General features: G+C 57.9%; 1 protein-coding gene across 9 annotated transcripts; it reads right to left on the reverse strand.

The window, feature by feature from the left end:
- Positions 1-27: 27 nt before the first annotated feature.
- PSD (pleckstrin and Sec7 domain containing) lies at positions 28-15,860 on the reverse strand. 9 transcript variants are annotated; one of them, XM_019636471.1, is made up of 18 exons: positions 15,772-15,857; positions 14,791-15,511; positions 12,827-13,557; positions 12,443-12,545; positions 11,592-11,952; positions 10,425-10,865; positions 9,076-9,270; positions 8,831-8,911; positions 8,518-8,630; positions 7,848-7,906; positions 7,648-7,737; positions 4,016-4,059; positions 2,452-2,642; positions 2,295-2,365; positions 2,033-2,190; positions 1,742-1,886; positions 1,329-1,472; positions 28-846 (listed from the first exon to the last, which is right to left on the reverse strand). In XM_019636471.1, exons 3-18 carry the CDS (start codon positions 13,472-13,474, stop codon positions 619-621), a joined length of 3,072 nt encoding a protein of 1,023 aa, XP_019492016.1. In that variant the 5' UTR covers positions 13,475-13,557; positions 14,791-15,511; positions 15,772-15,857; the 3' UTR covers positions 28-618. The 9 variants fall into 9 exon arrangements, with proteins under 9 accessions (XP_019492016.1, XP_019492018.1, XP_019492014.1 ...); XM_019636473.1 differs by having other exon boundaries at positions 10,425-10,565; positions 12,827-13,821; XM_019636469.1 differs by having other exon boundaries at positions 12,827-13,821.
- Positions 15,861-16,091: the final 231 nt, after the last annotated feature.

A 16,091-nucleotide genomic window follows, 5' to 3' on the forward strand; every position in this document is an offset into this window, starting at 1 on the left:
CACTAGAGAGAGAAGGAGGTCCAGCCAGCAAGTCCAGAGCAGTTTTAATGGGGGTGGAGGCTGTACAAAGGGCAGGGCCCACTGAAGGAGGGAAAGCAAGGCCATGCAGCCCCAGCCTGTGTATGGGGGCCTGGGCATGGACACCCTTCCTCCACCTCTGGAAAGAGAGAAGGTGAGCCCTCAGGGAGGAAGGAGGAAAAACCAGCTCAGCTCCAACTCCTGGCCTCTGTCTGAGCCAGGCCCCAGAATGGAGAGGGATTGCTGGTGTTGGGTGGGAGTGGTCTCAGCAGAAAGCAGAAACGTTGTCAGGCCTCCCCCACAAAAAAAAAGCATCAAAAGTCCAGGGGCCCTGGCCCCACCCCCCAACCCCCCCGTACGAAAAAGTGCAAAACATTATCACAAAAAGGGGGTCTCAGAGGGGCCCTTAGCCTAGGCTCCCAAGGCCAGTACCCTAGCCCTGCCCTGCCCTGCCCTGCCCCGGACACCGCGTCCGGCGCGGTTGGGCCCTGGGCCAAGGAGCCCTCAGGGGTGGCCCGAGGCCAGCCCGGGCTTAGGCAGGGCCATGTCATGCAGGTGCCCAACGGGCACCCCCCCCCCACTCACACTCCCACCCCCAACTCAGGGCTTCCGCCGCCCACTGCCTGCCCCTGCCCTTGGCTCTGAGCCATGACACTGAGCCCGGGGCTGGCCGGAGGTGTTGGGCTGCAGGGAGGGACTGGAGTGAAGTGGGGGGACTCCATCCTCTGTCCTGGCCTGGGCCAGTGCTGCCTCTACCACATCCAGCTCTTCACTGCCTGCCTTCAGCTTGACCCGAAGCAGCGTCACATATGTGCCATAGCGGGATTTCTGAGGCAGAGGGGCAGGGGCTGTGAGCACACTCTCCACCCCCTGCCCATCCCACCCCGTCTCTATCCCATCTGGACCAGGGAGGGATGCTGAAGAAGGCTAGGAGATGGCAAGTTCTTGCTCCTCTCTAAAGCCCCCAAGGACTGACATAACCCCCTGGTAGGTTGGTGACTCTCTCTCTGGGCTTTCTCAAGACTGCTGATTGTAATAGTCAATGTTTCTTGAGCCTTTACCAGAGTTCGGAAAACTGAGCACATGACAGCCATCTCACTTCATTATCCTAGTGGAATAGAATGTTCTTCCGTTTCCACAGTAGAGGAAATTGAAGCTGAGAGGGATTAAACAACCTGCCCAAGGTCACCCAACTGGTCCTACTCTTTAAGAGTCCATTCCCTTAACCATTAGTCTGAGCCTGTACTTGGGGACAGAGGTCCTGCTAATAGACAAAGGTGTCACAGAGGTGCCCAGGCTGGGAGGCTCACTTCAAACTCCAGGTAGGCCTCCTTCTGCCGCTGCTCCTCGGCCTCCTTGCTCCGGGTCTTCTTGCCCAGTTGGGCAGCTCGGTGCTCCCGCAATTCATTTGCCATGGCCTTCAGCTTGGCCTCATGGGTCCGCACCTGCTCCTCCTAGAGGCCAAAGGGAACACAATCAGGGTCACTCTAGCATGTGCAGTACCTTTGTGCAAGTTTATTTGAAAGGTGCCCCTTTAGCTGAACAAAGTACTATGTCTGGGTTCACAGCATGACAACTGGAGTGGAGGCTGAAACCCAGTTCCCCATGGCCAGTGTCTTGGTACATTGGACATCTACATAATCATACACGGTAGCCCTGAGTGTAGTCGGCTTGGGCCTGCCCCGCTCCATCCCACTGGCCAGGTGGACAGAGCTGGGAGTACCTGAGAGAGGCGGGTGGCAGCGCTGGGCAGCAGAGGGCGGCTGAACTTCTTCTGGGAACTAACAGCAGCTGGGAAGGGGGGTGCAGAGAACATGGCGGCCACCACATTGATGCGAGTGATCCAGGACTGCATCTGCTCCAAGCTCCTGAGGAGATAGCACAGCCACTTGTGACCTGAGCCCTGGGTTCCTGTCTAGGGATGCCGGTCCTGGTTCAGAATGTGGCCCGAGAAGGAAAGAGACAACCCAGGGACAAGGAAGGGGTCTGGGATGGACAGGAGGAAGGCACTCACGGGGCCTGGAAGAGGAAGACCCGCCAATCAGCTGTGCGCAGATAGAAGACATGCGGCCTCTTGCTGTAGTCACTGGCACGCGTAGCCAGTGCATGATGGATGCTGATGGCATTCTTAAGCTCTGCCTCCGACAGGGCCTTCCCAGGCTGGTACTCCTCCTGCAGGGGCGTACATCTTGTCCTGGCCACAGTCCCAGCCTAGCCCAGCCCAGCCAAACATCCCTAAGCCAGCTCAGCCCCCACCCCTTGGGCTGGCCCCGTACCTTCTGCAGGTAGAGGATCATGCCCTTGAGAATCCCATGGAAACTCTTCCAGCCCCGCTTGCCCCGAGGTGCTAGGCGAAAGGAAGACAGGTCACGGGGGTCCTGGGACAGACCCACTCCCATCCATCCCCCCAGACCCTCCCACCAGGCCACGTACTCTTCCTGCAGTCAGGGTCTGCATGCACCTTTCGCACCAGGGCCCCGTGCTTGTAGACAGCAGCCCCAGGCTCGGGAGTCAGGTCCAGGAAAGGGCTGGAGCCGCTGCCACTGCCCCCGCTGACCCTCTTGATGACCTTGGGGTTGGGGTCGGCCAACTCAGACAGAGAGCGTCTCAGCTCCTCCTCGTCTCTGCAGGTGTGATTACCTCAGAAGGGGCTGGCCATAGAACCACCACTCACCCCCCTTCAATCCTGGCCTCTGCCCACCCAGGAAAGCTCCTCCAGTGTTTGTGGAGATGGGCGTAGGGGAACTGCTGCTCTCAGACCAGGTCTTCTCCGCTGAGTCTCCCCACTCAGATCAGGGCTTCTCAAGGCAGCATGGCTCCTCTCAGATTAAAGCTCCCAAGGGTAGGGCTATGTCTGTCCCTTCCTCCCCTCACATGTAATAGCCCCGTCCTCTCCATTTCTATACACACACCACCAAACCTCACACCCTTCTCCAACAGGACAGACACATGTCTGACTCAGCTGTCTCAACCACACCCAGCACCAACTCAGCTTGTTGGCTAAATGGCGGCAGAAGTAGCTACTTCCTAGTGGTCCCCTAGTACATCCTGGTCTGTCAGATATAAAATGTCTGACTCTGTCTGGCCACTCCCTTGCTCAAGAACCTGCAAGCTCCCTATTTCCTCCCACTTGGAGCCTATAATACATCCCCGCCAACAATGTCTTTCTCCTTCCACTCTCCATTCCAACCAGGCCTGCCTTTTGGTCTCCCCATGCCACACTCATTTCAGCCACCACATTATTTGCCTCCTAAATATCAACTTCCCCCTTTCACCCCCCAAACAAATGCTTCCAAGTCCCAATCCTCCAAGAAGCTTTCCCTGATCTTCCCCTCTACCCCAGTCCTGAGCTCTGCCTTCTCTGAAGTCTTCTCTCCTGCCTACTGGGAGCTCCCAGCTAAACTGAGCAGTGACTGAACTCTCAGCAGGTACCAGCAATTATCAGTGATCTGTTGACTGTTTAGATGAGGGCTCTACCCTCAGACTGGGGTACGCAAGGCTAAAACTGGACCTCATCTCTCAGACTGCACTCTTCTAAGACTTAACTCTGAGTCTCTCTGTTTCCACTGGGGCTGCCAAGAGTCACCAATGTGGTCCCTTGTTCTGTGACATTCTGGGCTCCCTAGGACCTGAGAGGGAGCTCATGCTATTGGTCAAGGCCCTACCTCCAGAGACTTCTGCTTTCCCACTAGGGTTGCCAAGGGACCTCCCCTTTTTGTTTCAGCACCCCTCTTCCTAGGCCAGCTGACAGTGGCCACCCCCCTCCCCCACGCAGCTTGTCATAACAACCCAGCTAGAGACAAGACACAGAACCCCAAGTCCAGACAGGCATCTCCAAAGAAGGAAGTGAGGCCACCTCACTGCCTCTCATGGCCTCACCCGCCTCCCCTGCCCCACAGCCCTAGGACTCATAGGGCCCACCTCAGCTCTTGGCCTCTCTAGGCCAACCCTCCCCCATGCCTCATCCCCACCCCCAACACACAGCCCCAGGACTCACATGGCCCACTGCAATTTTTCATTCTTGATGGAGCTGTACAAGGCCTGAGAAGGGAAGAACAAATCAGGGTGGTGGGGGGGGGGTGCACCATGTACCCCAATGTCAGAGCTCAGAGTACTACCTCCCAACCTGAGGGAGGAGACAGAATTGGGCAAGGGGGCAGCCGGGCGTAATGACCAAGAATACGAGCACTGGGACAGTGTACAGAGAACCCAGGCCCACCTCTGCCACTTTAGCTTTGAGCTAGTAGTATTCACTGGGAAGAACAAACGTAGTAACACATGTTTAATGAAGGACAAGCAATTAGCACAGGGCATCCTGGCGTATGGTTAATGCACAATAAATGGCAGCTGCTATTATTATCTTTACTGTTGTTATTGTTAAGGGGTCATCCTGCTCAGATCCTGGGAGGGAATGGAAAAATGCAGCCAAAGAAGTTCTCCTTTTCCCAACATTGTGCTTTGAACCTGTTTCCACAGGATAAACCTATACAGAGCACACGAGGAAACTGAGGCCCAGGAAAAGGGACTCACCTTTTTCTTTGGCTAACAGAGAACACTCTCATGGCTCCCAATCCCATGACAAGCTGAGACCTTCCCCCAACCCAGACTGACCCGCCAAGCCAAATGCCAGGGTGGTCCAGCCCCCTGCTACTCGCACACTTCATTTTTTGTTACTGGGGAGTGAACACTAGTCTAAAAGGCAATAGTTCTGGCTTCTAAACATTGTACACCCCAAACTCCCTGTGAGCTCCTGAATCAGTCACGTCCCCTCTGTACAGTTGGTCTGGGGGACCTGTGGGGGCCTTGGGATAGTCAGAGGAGAGACTGGGGTCCAGGAGTAGCATAGGGGACCCTTCTTCTTGGGAGTAGCCTGAAACATGGGTTCACACTAGTGCCTCCCACTGTGGGGGCGCTTCCAACAGCCTGTCTGTGAGTGGGTGTGTCCCCAGCATGTGCGTGTTGGGCTAAGCGTGTGGCGTGTGATGCTGTCTGCGTGTGAGCTGGGTGCAGTGGTGACGTCGGTACCTTCTCCGTGAGGGGACACAGCCCCCACCCCAACACACCAGTCTCTGACTCTCACTGCCCACTGCCATGCCACGCAGCCTACATGTGCATATCCTGTCAAGGGCTGAGTACATCCCACAGCCTCCACCCTACACACAGCACAACCCAAGATTATGTACACATATCCTCCCAGCACACACCCAGCCCAAACCCAGCATAGCTCTGACCCAAAACCTTTACTCCAACTCTCTAGCCAGGAAGCTGAAGTGGACACTGACAACCAACCTGCAATCCTTGTCTCCAGCCTTCCAGTTCATCCCCTGCCCCTTTGGCCCCCAACCATATCTCCCTTCCAAAGTCCTAAACCCCATCCACAAGACCCACGTCATGCTCCCATCTAGAAGACCCAAAGACCCTTTAGTTTGAGATGCTCAGCTTGATCCAAGGGTCGGTGCCCTTCCCCCTCTAGCCCATGCCCACCCCCTGGCTACCCATGGGCTTCGTCCCCGCTGTGCTTCCCCCTAGCCCCACCGATGCCCGCCTCGGTTCCTGCCACCTTCGCTGCCTCCCTCCAGCCGCCCCCCTCAGCCTCACCTCCCTCGGCAACCCCCCTCGGTCGCCCCCTAGCCTGGCGTGGGCCGCCGCCCCAACGCCCTCACCGCCTTTTTCTTCTTGCGGCTCTGCAGGCGGCTGACCACCAGGTCAGTGTAGAGCACCGGCTTGAGACTACGCGAGCGCTGCGGCCAGCCGTAGCACAGGGTCTCGGCGCCACGGTGGGTGCGCCCGTAGCGCACGGAGCACAGCGAGCGCGAGCGCAGCCGCCCAGCGCTGCTGTGGATGCTGTTGACGCCGATCATGCTGGCCAGGCCGGCGCGCCGCGGACCCCGGCCATGCCCCCGCCCGCCCTCGGCCCCTGACAGCCCAGACGGCCGGCGGACGGCTCCCTCGACAGCGGGCGCGAGCAGCCCGGCCCGGCCCGAGCCCGGCCGGCTTCCACCGACACAGGAGCGCGCAGTGTCGGCGGCGGCGCTGTCGGCTCTGCAGTTTGGCAGCGGGAGGGGGGCGCCGACAGGGAGGGGAGGGCGAGGGTTGGGGCGGGGACGGCGCAAAATGGAGGCTTTAGACTAAGAGGGGGGCCCCCCGCGGTGCGCAGCCACAAGGGAGGGGCCTGGCAAGGCCATGCGGGGAGCACCTGCGTGGTGGCAGGCTGCTCTGGGGATGCTGGGGGCTGGCGCTGGGAGCCCCTAGGCCCGAGGCTGTGAAGGTGGGCGGACCCTGTAGGGTCTAGAGCTCTCTCCTGGCACGTCAGAGTTGGGGGTGGGGAGTGAGTGAAGAGGTCGGAACGCCTCCCTGTGGCCCTTTTCCCCAGCCTGGAGGGGCCACAGCGGCGCAGGATGGAGGCAGCCTTGGAATCCCATGGTCCTCATCGAAATCACCAAGACGCATATCCCAACTCATGCACACACACCCCAGTTTACAGGCATACACCCCAACTGACCAGATGCACCAGTTCACATTTACCCCAACTCACGGACACTACAAATTCAGATGCACACGTCAAAATTTAGTCTTTAACCCACGAACACACCTTCTACACACAGGCACATGTCATAAATCAGACAGCCAATTCAGATGTACACCCCAACAAAACTAAACACCCAACCTACACCCCAATTCAAACACACACTCTAAATCATAAGCCCTAAAGCACAAAACACCCCAAGTCAGACAAACCCCCTTGTTTCACCAGTACCCTAAATCATATAGATACAACTCAACTCAAGCATACCCCAGCTCTAAATGGACATCCCCACTTACATTCTCAAACTCAGAAACCCTACACAGCCTAAGCTCACAGACAATCCCAAGGACACTCCTATGCAGTTACACTTATGTGGTGGCCCAGAGACCCTTTTGCCAACCCTGGTGGTTTCAAGTGAGTCCAGGTCTCCCAGGATGAAACACCACGCATCAGGGAGAGGAGTGAACCCACCGGACCAGGATGCCCCCTCCTCCTCCTGTCCATACCAGCTCCTGGGTAACCAACCCCCAAGTGGCGCCAGGGCATGGGAGCCAGAAACGAAGTATCTAGTCCCAGTTTGGCACTAACTAGTTAACCAGACCTTGGAAAAGCCTTTGTCCCTCTCAGGCCCCTCTCAGGCCCCTCTACCTCCCGGTGCCTCCAGCGCAGTGATATCAGGATGGTCTTTGTGACTGTATGCCCTGGGGCAGGGGGATGTAGGGGTAGAAGGGAAGCGATATCTGTGTGACACCCCCACCCCCACCCCATGCCGGGACCGGCCCCTCCCATCTTCAGTGAACACTGGAGGAGGAGCAAGGGTGAAGGCAAATACGGGGTCCAGGGCCGCCTGGTCACGTGTTTTCGAGAGCCGCCTCCCCCCACCACCACCACCACAGCGAGCTGCCACGATTGCACGCTAGTGCGCATGTACGGGAGAGCCCGAGTGTGGGGCTGGAGGGAGGGGGCGGTCCCCAGGCTGAGTCACGAGAGTCCAGGCTCCCGTGGCGGAGGCCGGTAGGCCCCTCACCTCCCGTCCCTCTGAAGCTGCTAACAGGTCCCCTATCCCTCCCTTCCAGCAACCTGTACCTGCCCCGCCCCCCCACCTTGAGCAGCTCCCTGGGGAAGTCGCCGCCTTCGTTGAGGCCCTCCAAGTTCCCGATGAAGTCTCCGCAGGTCATGCGCTTCCCAATGTTCTAAGGGAGGGTCCAGAGGCCGGTGAACTTGGGCGTCCTGTAGTCTCCCAGGGCTTAAAATCTCTGGATAGGGTCTGTCTCCGGGTCCCCTCCCACCAGACCCCACTCACGTGGCCATGGAGATCGGTGTTGAGTAGCATGAGGGCGCAGGTCAGCGTGTGCGCACCATCTAGGGGAGAGTTGATATTCAGCCTCAGCCACCTCCCAGGTACTCTTCCTACAGCTATCTTCCTCAGCCTTCCAGCTCATCCCCTGCCCACTTTCAGGACCCTCTTTGGGCCCACAACCACTCTTTTGTAAGTCCGGAACCTCATTAGCGGAAACCCCCCCTCAGGAAAAACTCTCTCTTCCAGCGGATCCCTCAGAACGGACCACACCCTCTTCTCAGCTCACCCTCCCCAGCTCTCTAAGGTGACAGAGGCTGCTTGCTCCCCTGTGTCTCCTCTGTGTCTCTGCACTAAACACAAGTGGACCTTACACAACTATGCAGATCAGTGCAGCCACTCAAGCCAAGCACTGTCTTGTACTTATATGTGAACAATGGCATGCAAATACACCTGCCTCTTCACAACACACACTAGACTAACAATATGCCTGCCCATATGCACAGTTCCACATCCATGCAGCCATATGAATACTGCCTGCACACATGCATGCTGACATGCCTACAAGCTTGTGCATTGGTTCACTCCTGCACACACACTCATGCTCCTATGCACACTCTCAGTGCCCATCTGCCTTAGTGACCAGCCAGGAAAGCCCTGTTCCTGGACTCCTCACCCTCTGAGGACAGGGCTCCGGGATTGCACTGGAAGTATCTCTGGGAGAAGTGGGCCAGCACACGCTCCCGTTCCTGGGTCTCACCCATTAAAGCCAGCTCTTTCAGAAACACCCTGGCGAGGAGGAAAGAGGGAACATGTCACCCTTACCCAAGTTTCCCTGCCAGGCAGCCCTGGTTCTTGGCCATGCCCAGCCAGCTTGAGAAGGGTGATGTCAGGGCAGCTTAGGGGAGGCACAGACTGAAGGGGCATAGCTGATGCCCTGCACACTAGGCCTGGAGAATGGGGCTGCCCTCAGAGGGCTTAACACCCACCTGAGAGCTTGGTCCAGAGTCATGCCCGTGAAGACAAAGAACTTGAGGTACTCGCCAGCCACGAGTTTGCTGAAGTCATTGCTGTGGGCAGGGCAGAGAGACAGGTGGAGTCTCAAGGGGAAGTGTCAAGGGGCCAGGTGGGGGTTACCTAGAGACCTGGGGGCATTAGATAGAGGGGATGTAGTAGTGTTGCCCACAGGATGTATTCCCCTACCCCCTTCTCAATCCCAGCCCAGTGGCTTTACTTCTTGCCCAGGTGCCGGGCCACATCAGCCTTCCTGAAGCCGTCTAGCCGGTACAGCCTCTTAGCTAGGCGCTGCGCAGCTTCCAGGTCTGCTTTCTGCCCATTGGACAAGGTGTCCGTGCTTCCCAGAGCCAGCCGCTCTGTGCTGTCCAGCTCTGAGTCTGAATCGGACACCAGCTGGCTCAGGGGTGGTTCACTGCCAGGAGAGAACACCAGCTCAGAGGTGGGGCAGGCTCTCAGGGGCCATCCAGTTCCTTCCTCTGCCTCCAGACACGGAAGGCAGAAAAGGGGTGACTGGCACATGGGGAAGGCATTTTCTTTTCTCCAGAGATTGTACAGGTTCCCTCCATCACCCTACTCTGTGGAAGTCCTGCCTCAAGTCTAACCCACATCCATCTTACTGCTGTGGGAGTTCTGGCTGCTTCCCCAAAGCTCCCTAACTTCACTATTAGACATAGATTCCCCATCCCCACCTGGCCCTACTCAGAACATAGTCTTCTATCTCTGAGAATATGGGCAAATGTGGCACAGATAGGCTGTTAGGGAGGAACAGTAGATGGTCAAAGAATTGAGGGCAGCAAGGAAACCTTCTTGCTTCTATGTCTTTCCTCCTCACCACATCTTTTAGAGAGAGGAGCCTCCTCCTTGATCTTTCTCTTTCACCCACAAAGAAGCAGGCTCTAGGGTAGAGGGGACTGGGGTCAGAGTGCAACCCCATTATCCCCTATCTCCTCCTCTCCTTCCCTTCCCACCCCAGCTGCTCTACTCGCAAAGCCACCTGTCACCCAGAGACAGAGGCCGGAAACTCCTGGTTGCTAGGCAACCATCTCCCTGGCCACCCCCTCATGTTGCCATGGCTTCCATGACTGAGAGGGTAGCTGGCAGAGGGGAGAGCAGAAAGGTTAGACTGGTGAATGGACTTCCTGGAGAAGGGTGAGAGACTCCTGATTGGAGAGGGGAGGCAATGGAGGGAGGCGATGGGAGAGGCTGGTGGCTGCATCTTTGGGAATAGCCTTCAGGCTGGGTGGGGGTAAGGTCACAAGAATTCTAAGCAGTTTAGAGGCTCTGTCCGGGGAGGGAAAGGCCCTCCTGGAGAGAGGGGAGCGTGTTCTCCGGGCACCCTTCAATCCTGAGTCATGGTTTTTCAAGTCACTGGATCTAAGACCAAGGAGGTTGGCTGTGAAGGGGAGTAGTCCTCCAAATGGGAAAATAGGCATCTGTATTCCCTAACCACCCCTATCAGGGGTCAGGAATATAAACTACATCTTCACACTCAGGCTCTGTCCCTTGGAACAGGTGTCCCTAGGACCCTGGGGAGCTTGGATCTGAGAAACCAAAGGAATTACTCACCTGCCCAGGGGTGCTGCCCCCAGCCCAAAGCTGTCCTCTGAGCGGCAGGGACTAGGGGGCTCCCTCCCTGGGGCTTGCTTGGCTGCAGTCTCTGCCTCCTCTTCCTCCCTTCTCTGTGTCCAAGGCCCATCAGCAGCAGAGCTGGTACCAGAATCAGGTTCAAGAGGGGCAAGTGGGGCAGGATCAGGTGGGTCAGGTCGGGGGGCGGGGGGTTGGGGAGGCAGTTCAAAGGTGAAGAAGGGGCTCTGGGTTGGGCCTGGTGAGGCCAGGGCCTCCAGTGAGGCAAGGCTGGTGTAAGAGGTGCCCTTGGCCCGGTGTGACTCCAAGATGGCTTCAAACACACAACTGAAAGAGTCAGGCCCATCAGCTGATGGGCTGGTCCCAGGTAGAAAGGGCACAGGTGACTTGAGAGGCCCAGAGTGAGGCATCCGGGTGCCTGGCCTGCAGGGGCAGGGAGAATCTCTGATCAGGGGCCCAGAGGACAGCTCTCAGGTTGCATTTTACTGAGCTTTCATACAGAGTCTGCAAAGGGGATTATCATGTCCTTTTCACAGGCTCCTAACCCCCTTAAAAAAGCCATCTGGGTAGGGGGTCCCTACCATAGGTTCTCTATGCTACTTAGTGCCCCTGGGGCACCCCATCCCTACCGGTCCCCAGCACCAATGCCCTTCCTCTCTCCCTCCCTGCTAATCTCCCTTTCTCCCCCTCCTCCCTGATCCTCTCCCCTCCTGCCATCCCATTTCTATTTCTGGCAACATCTTAGGAGAAGAAGATGAGGCTCCAAGCTGCAGTGGGGTGTGAGACAGAAAGTCCCCACACTCCTCACTTCCCGCCAAGAGCCAGGATCCGGATTGATGCTCCCACACCCCCAGGCTTGATTCCAGTCTCTGGCCTCTCACTCTGACCTGTTCTTCAATAGAACCCCTTTCCTCCTCTATTCTGGCTGCTCCCTACCTTCCTGGCTTCTTGCTGATATCCCCCACATCCCCAGTTTTCTGCCAGGCCTCTGTCCAGAATCTCCTGCCAAACTGCCCTGTTGATACCACCAGCTTGGTTCTGACCCTCCCAGCCCCACCCTCATCTCTGTTCCAGTCCCTTTGATCCCAGCTCTGCCTCTGGGCCAGTGGGAAGAAGCAAGCCACTTTTCTCTCCCACTACCCCACTCACCGGGCCCCCTCTGAGGCCTCAAACACCTCGTCGTCCACATCTTCTTCCCCACCTGCCTCATCCTCATCCTCATCGCCACTGCCCAGGCTGGAAGGAGGGCCAAGGCATGGGCTGGGACGTGGGGCAGGTGGGCGGGCATTGCCAGGCAGGCCCTCAGAGCTGGGCTGACTCTCGATGGCCGAGTCAGCCTCTTCCCGCTCAGCCAGCACTTCATCGATGTCAGTTTCGCGGTAGCACCTCAGGGGCACTGTGTCCAGGTCTGTCTCGGAGTACTTGGCTGCTGGCCCCACAGCTACCCCAGAGCCCTGCCCTGACCCCACCCCGGGTGGAGATGGGCGGGCCTGCTCTGGGGGTTTAGCACCTGCAGTGTGCATAGGCATCCCAGTCAGGAGGTAATCCAGGCCAGCTTCCTGTCCTGACTCTGTTCTAGGAAGGAACTCCCCCACTGCCTCATATTGTCAGGGAAGTTCTTTCACTGTCTAACCACCCTTCTTCCTGCTACAAACTCAGCTTGTTCCTGGTGCCAGTGGAGCTCATTTCAAATCAAGTTTTTGTCAAATAATTTTGAGGGGCCTGACGGAATCAGCCTCTTTTCTATTCCAAGGACTGACCCTTGATATCCTACCATCCCCTCCCTCTACTACCCAGGTTCCTGCAGGTACCCAACCCCGCCACCATCTCCCAAGCCCCCATTCTAACACAGGTGGAAAGACTGAGGCCTGGAGAGGCATTTGCTGACTTAGGAGTCCAGGAAAGGATTGGGGGAGGTTTAAAGGAAGGCTCCCTACCATATCTCAGCTACGGTGGAGAAGGACCTGTCCTGTTCTCCTGGCCGCAGCCCCAGGCCTTACCTGAGCTGGGGGGGTCCAAGGAGCCATAGAAGAATTCCCATTTGGCTCGAGCGATTCTCTGGGCATGAGAGGAGACTTCCCGGGGCGAGGACCAGGTGTTCCCCTAAGCCAAGGAGGGAGAGATAGACACAGGCACCGAGAGATAAAGCCAGACGTACAAAGGCACAAGAATATGGGACAGAAACACAGAAAGAAAAACACACAGGGACAGAGATGGAGGTGCAGAGACACAGAGACAAGCACAGAGGGCAAGAAAGAGACAGGTTTAGGATAGACTGAAGGATTCATAGTGAATAGTTCACAGGCCCAAACCGCCAAGAGGCCAAGTCTTGCCCCTTTACTGGGACTCTGGGGTTCCAGGGAGCCCAAGGAGAGGTCGCATACCTGGTTTAGGAGTCCAGGGTCAGTAGGTCCTCGGAATAGTGTGGCCAGGTGCTCAGAGGTACCCCCCAGCCCATTGGGGAGAGAGGAGTAAAGGCCATCTGCCCCAACCTGAGGTTGGGCTGGTGGCCCATGTAAAAGGCCTTGGCTGCCAGGCAGAGCTGAGCCTCCTCCTGCTGGGAGTGGGTCTGAAGTAGATGCCTCCAGCCGCAACTTTCTGTTGGACCCAGTCCCAAGGGCTGGGGTGGGCCTGGGAGAAGAGACCCGACCCAGGTCCCAGCTCCGACTCAAGCCTCCGGGAGCAGGTAGCCCATTCAGTGGCCTTACTCTGGCCTTCTCCACAAAGCGGAATATGACCACGGAGCTCTGGGCTCCTGGAGGGGGCTGCCCAGTGGGTGAAGAGGGTGCCCAGGGTGAGGGAGCAACACGGGGTGAGGGGGGGGCACGCAAGGGTGTACAGGGTGCTGTCACACGTCCCAGTTCCCGGCCTCGGGGACCTGCCACCCGTCGTAGCAGGGAGCCTGTGCTGCCATACATGCTGGCTGGGGGGCTCTGGGGCACGGGGCCTTCGGGGAGCCATCGGCGCGGGCATCGTGGCGGGGAGATGGCACAGTCGCCTTCCGAGCAGAAGCGCATGGCACCCTGGGCCATGCTGGGGCCGGGGGTCAGGCTGGGGGGGCAGGGATGGCGAGGCCAGGCGGGGAGTGAGGGGGCAGCATGCTCTTCAGACAGGTCTGCAAGAGAGGAAGGGGAGCAGGGGGTGAACTGCTGGGGAGTTGGATGGGCAGGAGAGCAGAGACAGAGGGGAAAACTGGCTGGGGCTGTTGAGCACCAGAGGCCTAGCCAACTCTGAGAATATGGCATCATTGATCTCACCCCTGGGGGTGATCAGGCCTCCTGCTTTGGCTACTTCCATCGAGGCCTGAGGAGAAAAGAACTGTCCCCCCCTAACAGGCCCCTGGATGCCCTCCTTCTGCCTGGGGACCCTGAGCATCACCCTGGGAGGAGAGAGGAAGCTATTTCAGAAGTTGAGTGAGCCCAGAGTCCCTGTGGCATTTTGGAGTTACTTTTGGTGGATAAGGGGGAAGGCTAGTATCCCACCCTGTGGGCCAAGAGTGTCAGCCAGCCATCACTATCATACAGCCATGAGTCCCCCACATTCCCTCTTTCGGAGACCCCAATTCAGGCCCCCTGGAAGGGGAGGGAAGAAGAATGGGGAGGGAGGGGAAGGATTATACAGGGGCCATGAGGGGCTGAGAGGCATAGGATGAAGGGGCGGGAAAAGGCCTGAACAGAGGTCACTACCCCTAATACATACATACTGAGTAGGAAAGGGGCATTCTTGTTCCCCACACAAGTACACACAATCATGCACACACACATACTTAAGGACAAATATGTCAGTACACAGTTAAACATATTCATAGGCTACACCTTCCAGCACACACAGACACAGGCACACACACACATTGCTCAAAGACACACCCTCATACACTCTCACAGTCATAACAAATATGCCTGTAATGGAAAGGCACATGCTTGTTTTACACACACACTGTCATCAAACAGGAACACACAAAGAGATACCCAAACATACACACAGGCCTTCATTCTCCAATGCACACAGACACACAGGCATATCAGATACAGAGGCCTACTGGTAACAATCTCAGATGCACATTTACACACATACTTAAGCAGGGACACACACCCTTTCCCCCAACCCCCACCAGTCACTGGTCTCTGGAGGGAGAAGCTGCACCAGGCCCCTCTCCTCCCCTCCCCCCACCCCCCAGGGGTATGACAGATCATGTCCAGCCCAGGAGGGACCATAAAAGGGGTAAAGGGGCTTCTGGTGGCAATGCAGGGTAGGGGCAGAGGTCAGGAGCAGCAACCCTGACAGGTTCCTGAAGCTTAATTGGGGCCCCGCGTATCCCCAGTGCAGCCCGGACTCAAGCCATACTCACCGCTGCTCGCCTGGAGCTGGGGCCGAGGAGAGGCAAAGGAGAGGCTGGGCCCGGCTCAGCTGTGAAGGCAGCGCGGCTCCCGCTTGCTCCCGCTTTCTCCAGGCCCGCCCGCCTCTGAGTCCCTCCTCCTTCCCCCTACGCGCGGCTCCCGCAGAGCTAATCCCACCCCACCCCCCCACCCCCGGCCTCTCCCAGGGCCCTGGGCCCTGGAGGCTGCTCCCCCTTTCGACGTTAGGTCCCCGCTGGGCTCTCGCGCCAACCTGAGACCTGCCCCTGACGAAGGGGAGGACATATGGAGCCCCTGGTTCTGTTCCCCAGATCTTCATGCGCCCCACCCCAATCGTGTCCACATCCCTTTCGCCCAGCGCCCAGTGAGCCACCCGCAGGACCCAGTTGCACACGCGTGTCCCGCTCCAGACCCCACGCGTGTCCCTAGGAGGTTGCCACATGACCTGTTACATGCCACAACGCGCTCCCGCCCCCACGAGCACGCGGCCGCGCCAAGCACACGGTATGGGTGTAGACCGGACCCATCCCCTAAATCCAGGAGACCATCAATTTATGGGAGAGAGATTTAGAGATCACTGCCTCAAACCCTCCAGGGTTCTGAGTCTTGGACCCAGGAAACAACCCTGACCACTTGCCCAGGATGCAGTAGGAGGGATGTTAGCCAGACTTCAGGAAGAACTTCCTTGCTGCCTGAGTTAGGTGTTCTGCCCGTCTGAGGGTAAGAGGTTAGACGGGATGAGACCGGGACTACAGGAAGTGGGGGACAGGCAACCCTTGTGCCCTTGGCCAAGGTAAAAGGGGGCCCAGTTATTTTAAGAAAGCGCCGCTAGAGTTACTATGGCAACTGCTCTCCTTGGGAAAGCTAGGGCAAGCAGATGGTGACCTCGGAAGGAAGAAGGGGTCTGTTCGGGCGGTCAGGGAGTGGGGGGGTGGGCACGAGGTACGTGCGAGGCGGGGGCGCGCGGGGCTCACCGCGGGGAGGGGCGGCGCGGGCTCCGCGTGGTGCTGAAGGGGACAGCGCCAGATTTGTCGCACTGCGCAGGCGCAGAGGAGTTAACAAAGCGGGGAGGGGGAGAAGGCGCGCGGCCCGAGGCGGTGCGCGCCCACGTGGCTCTTAGCAGAGGTCGGTTTTTCCAGCAATCCCTTTCCCAAGCAGGCTGAGAAAGGAGCAAGTCCCTCAACCAAGTTGATCCTCTTTGGTCCTTCCTTGCTGCTGGCTTCTTTCCTCTCGCTGCATTGGGGGATGGGGGAGTGTGGAAAGAATTCTGGGAATACCAGGATGCCTGAGTTCT

Source organism: Hipposideros armiger, unplaced genomic scaffold (genome assembly GCF_001890085.2).
Source record: "Hipposideros armiger isolate ML-2016 unplaced genomic scaffold, ASM189008v1 scaffold_28, whole genome shotgun sequence".
Lineage (NCBI taxonomy): Eukaryota > Metazoa > Chordata > Mammalia > Chiroptera > Hipposideridae > Hipposideros > Hipposideros armiger.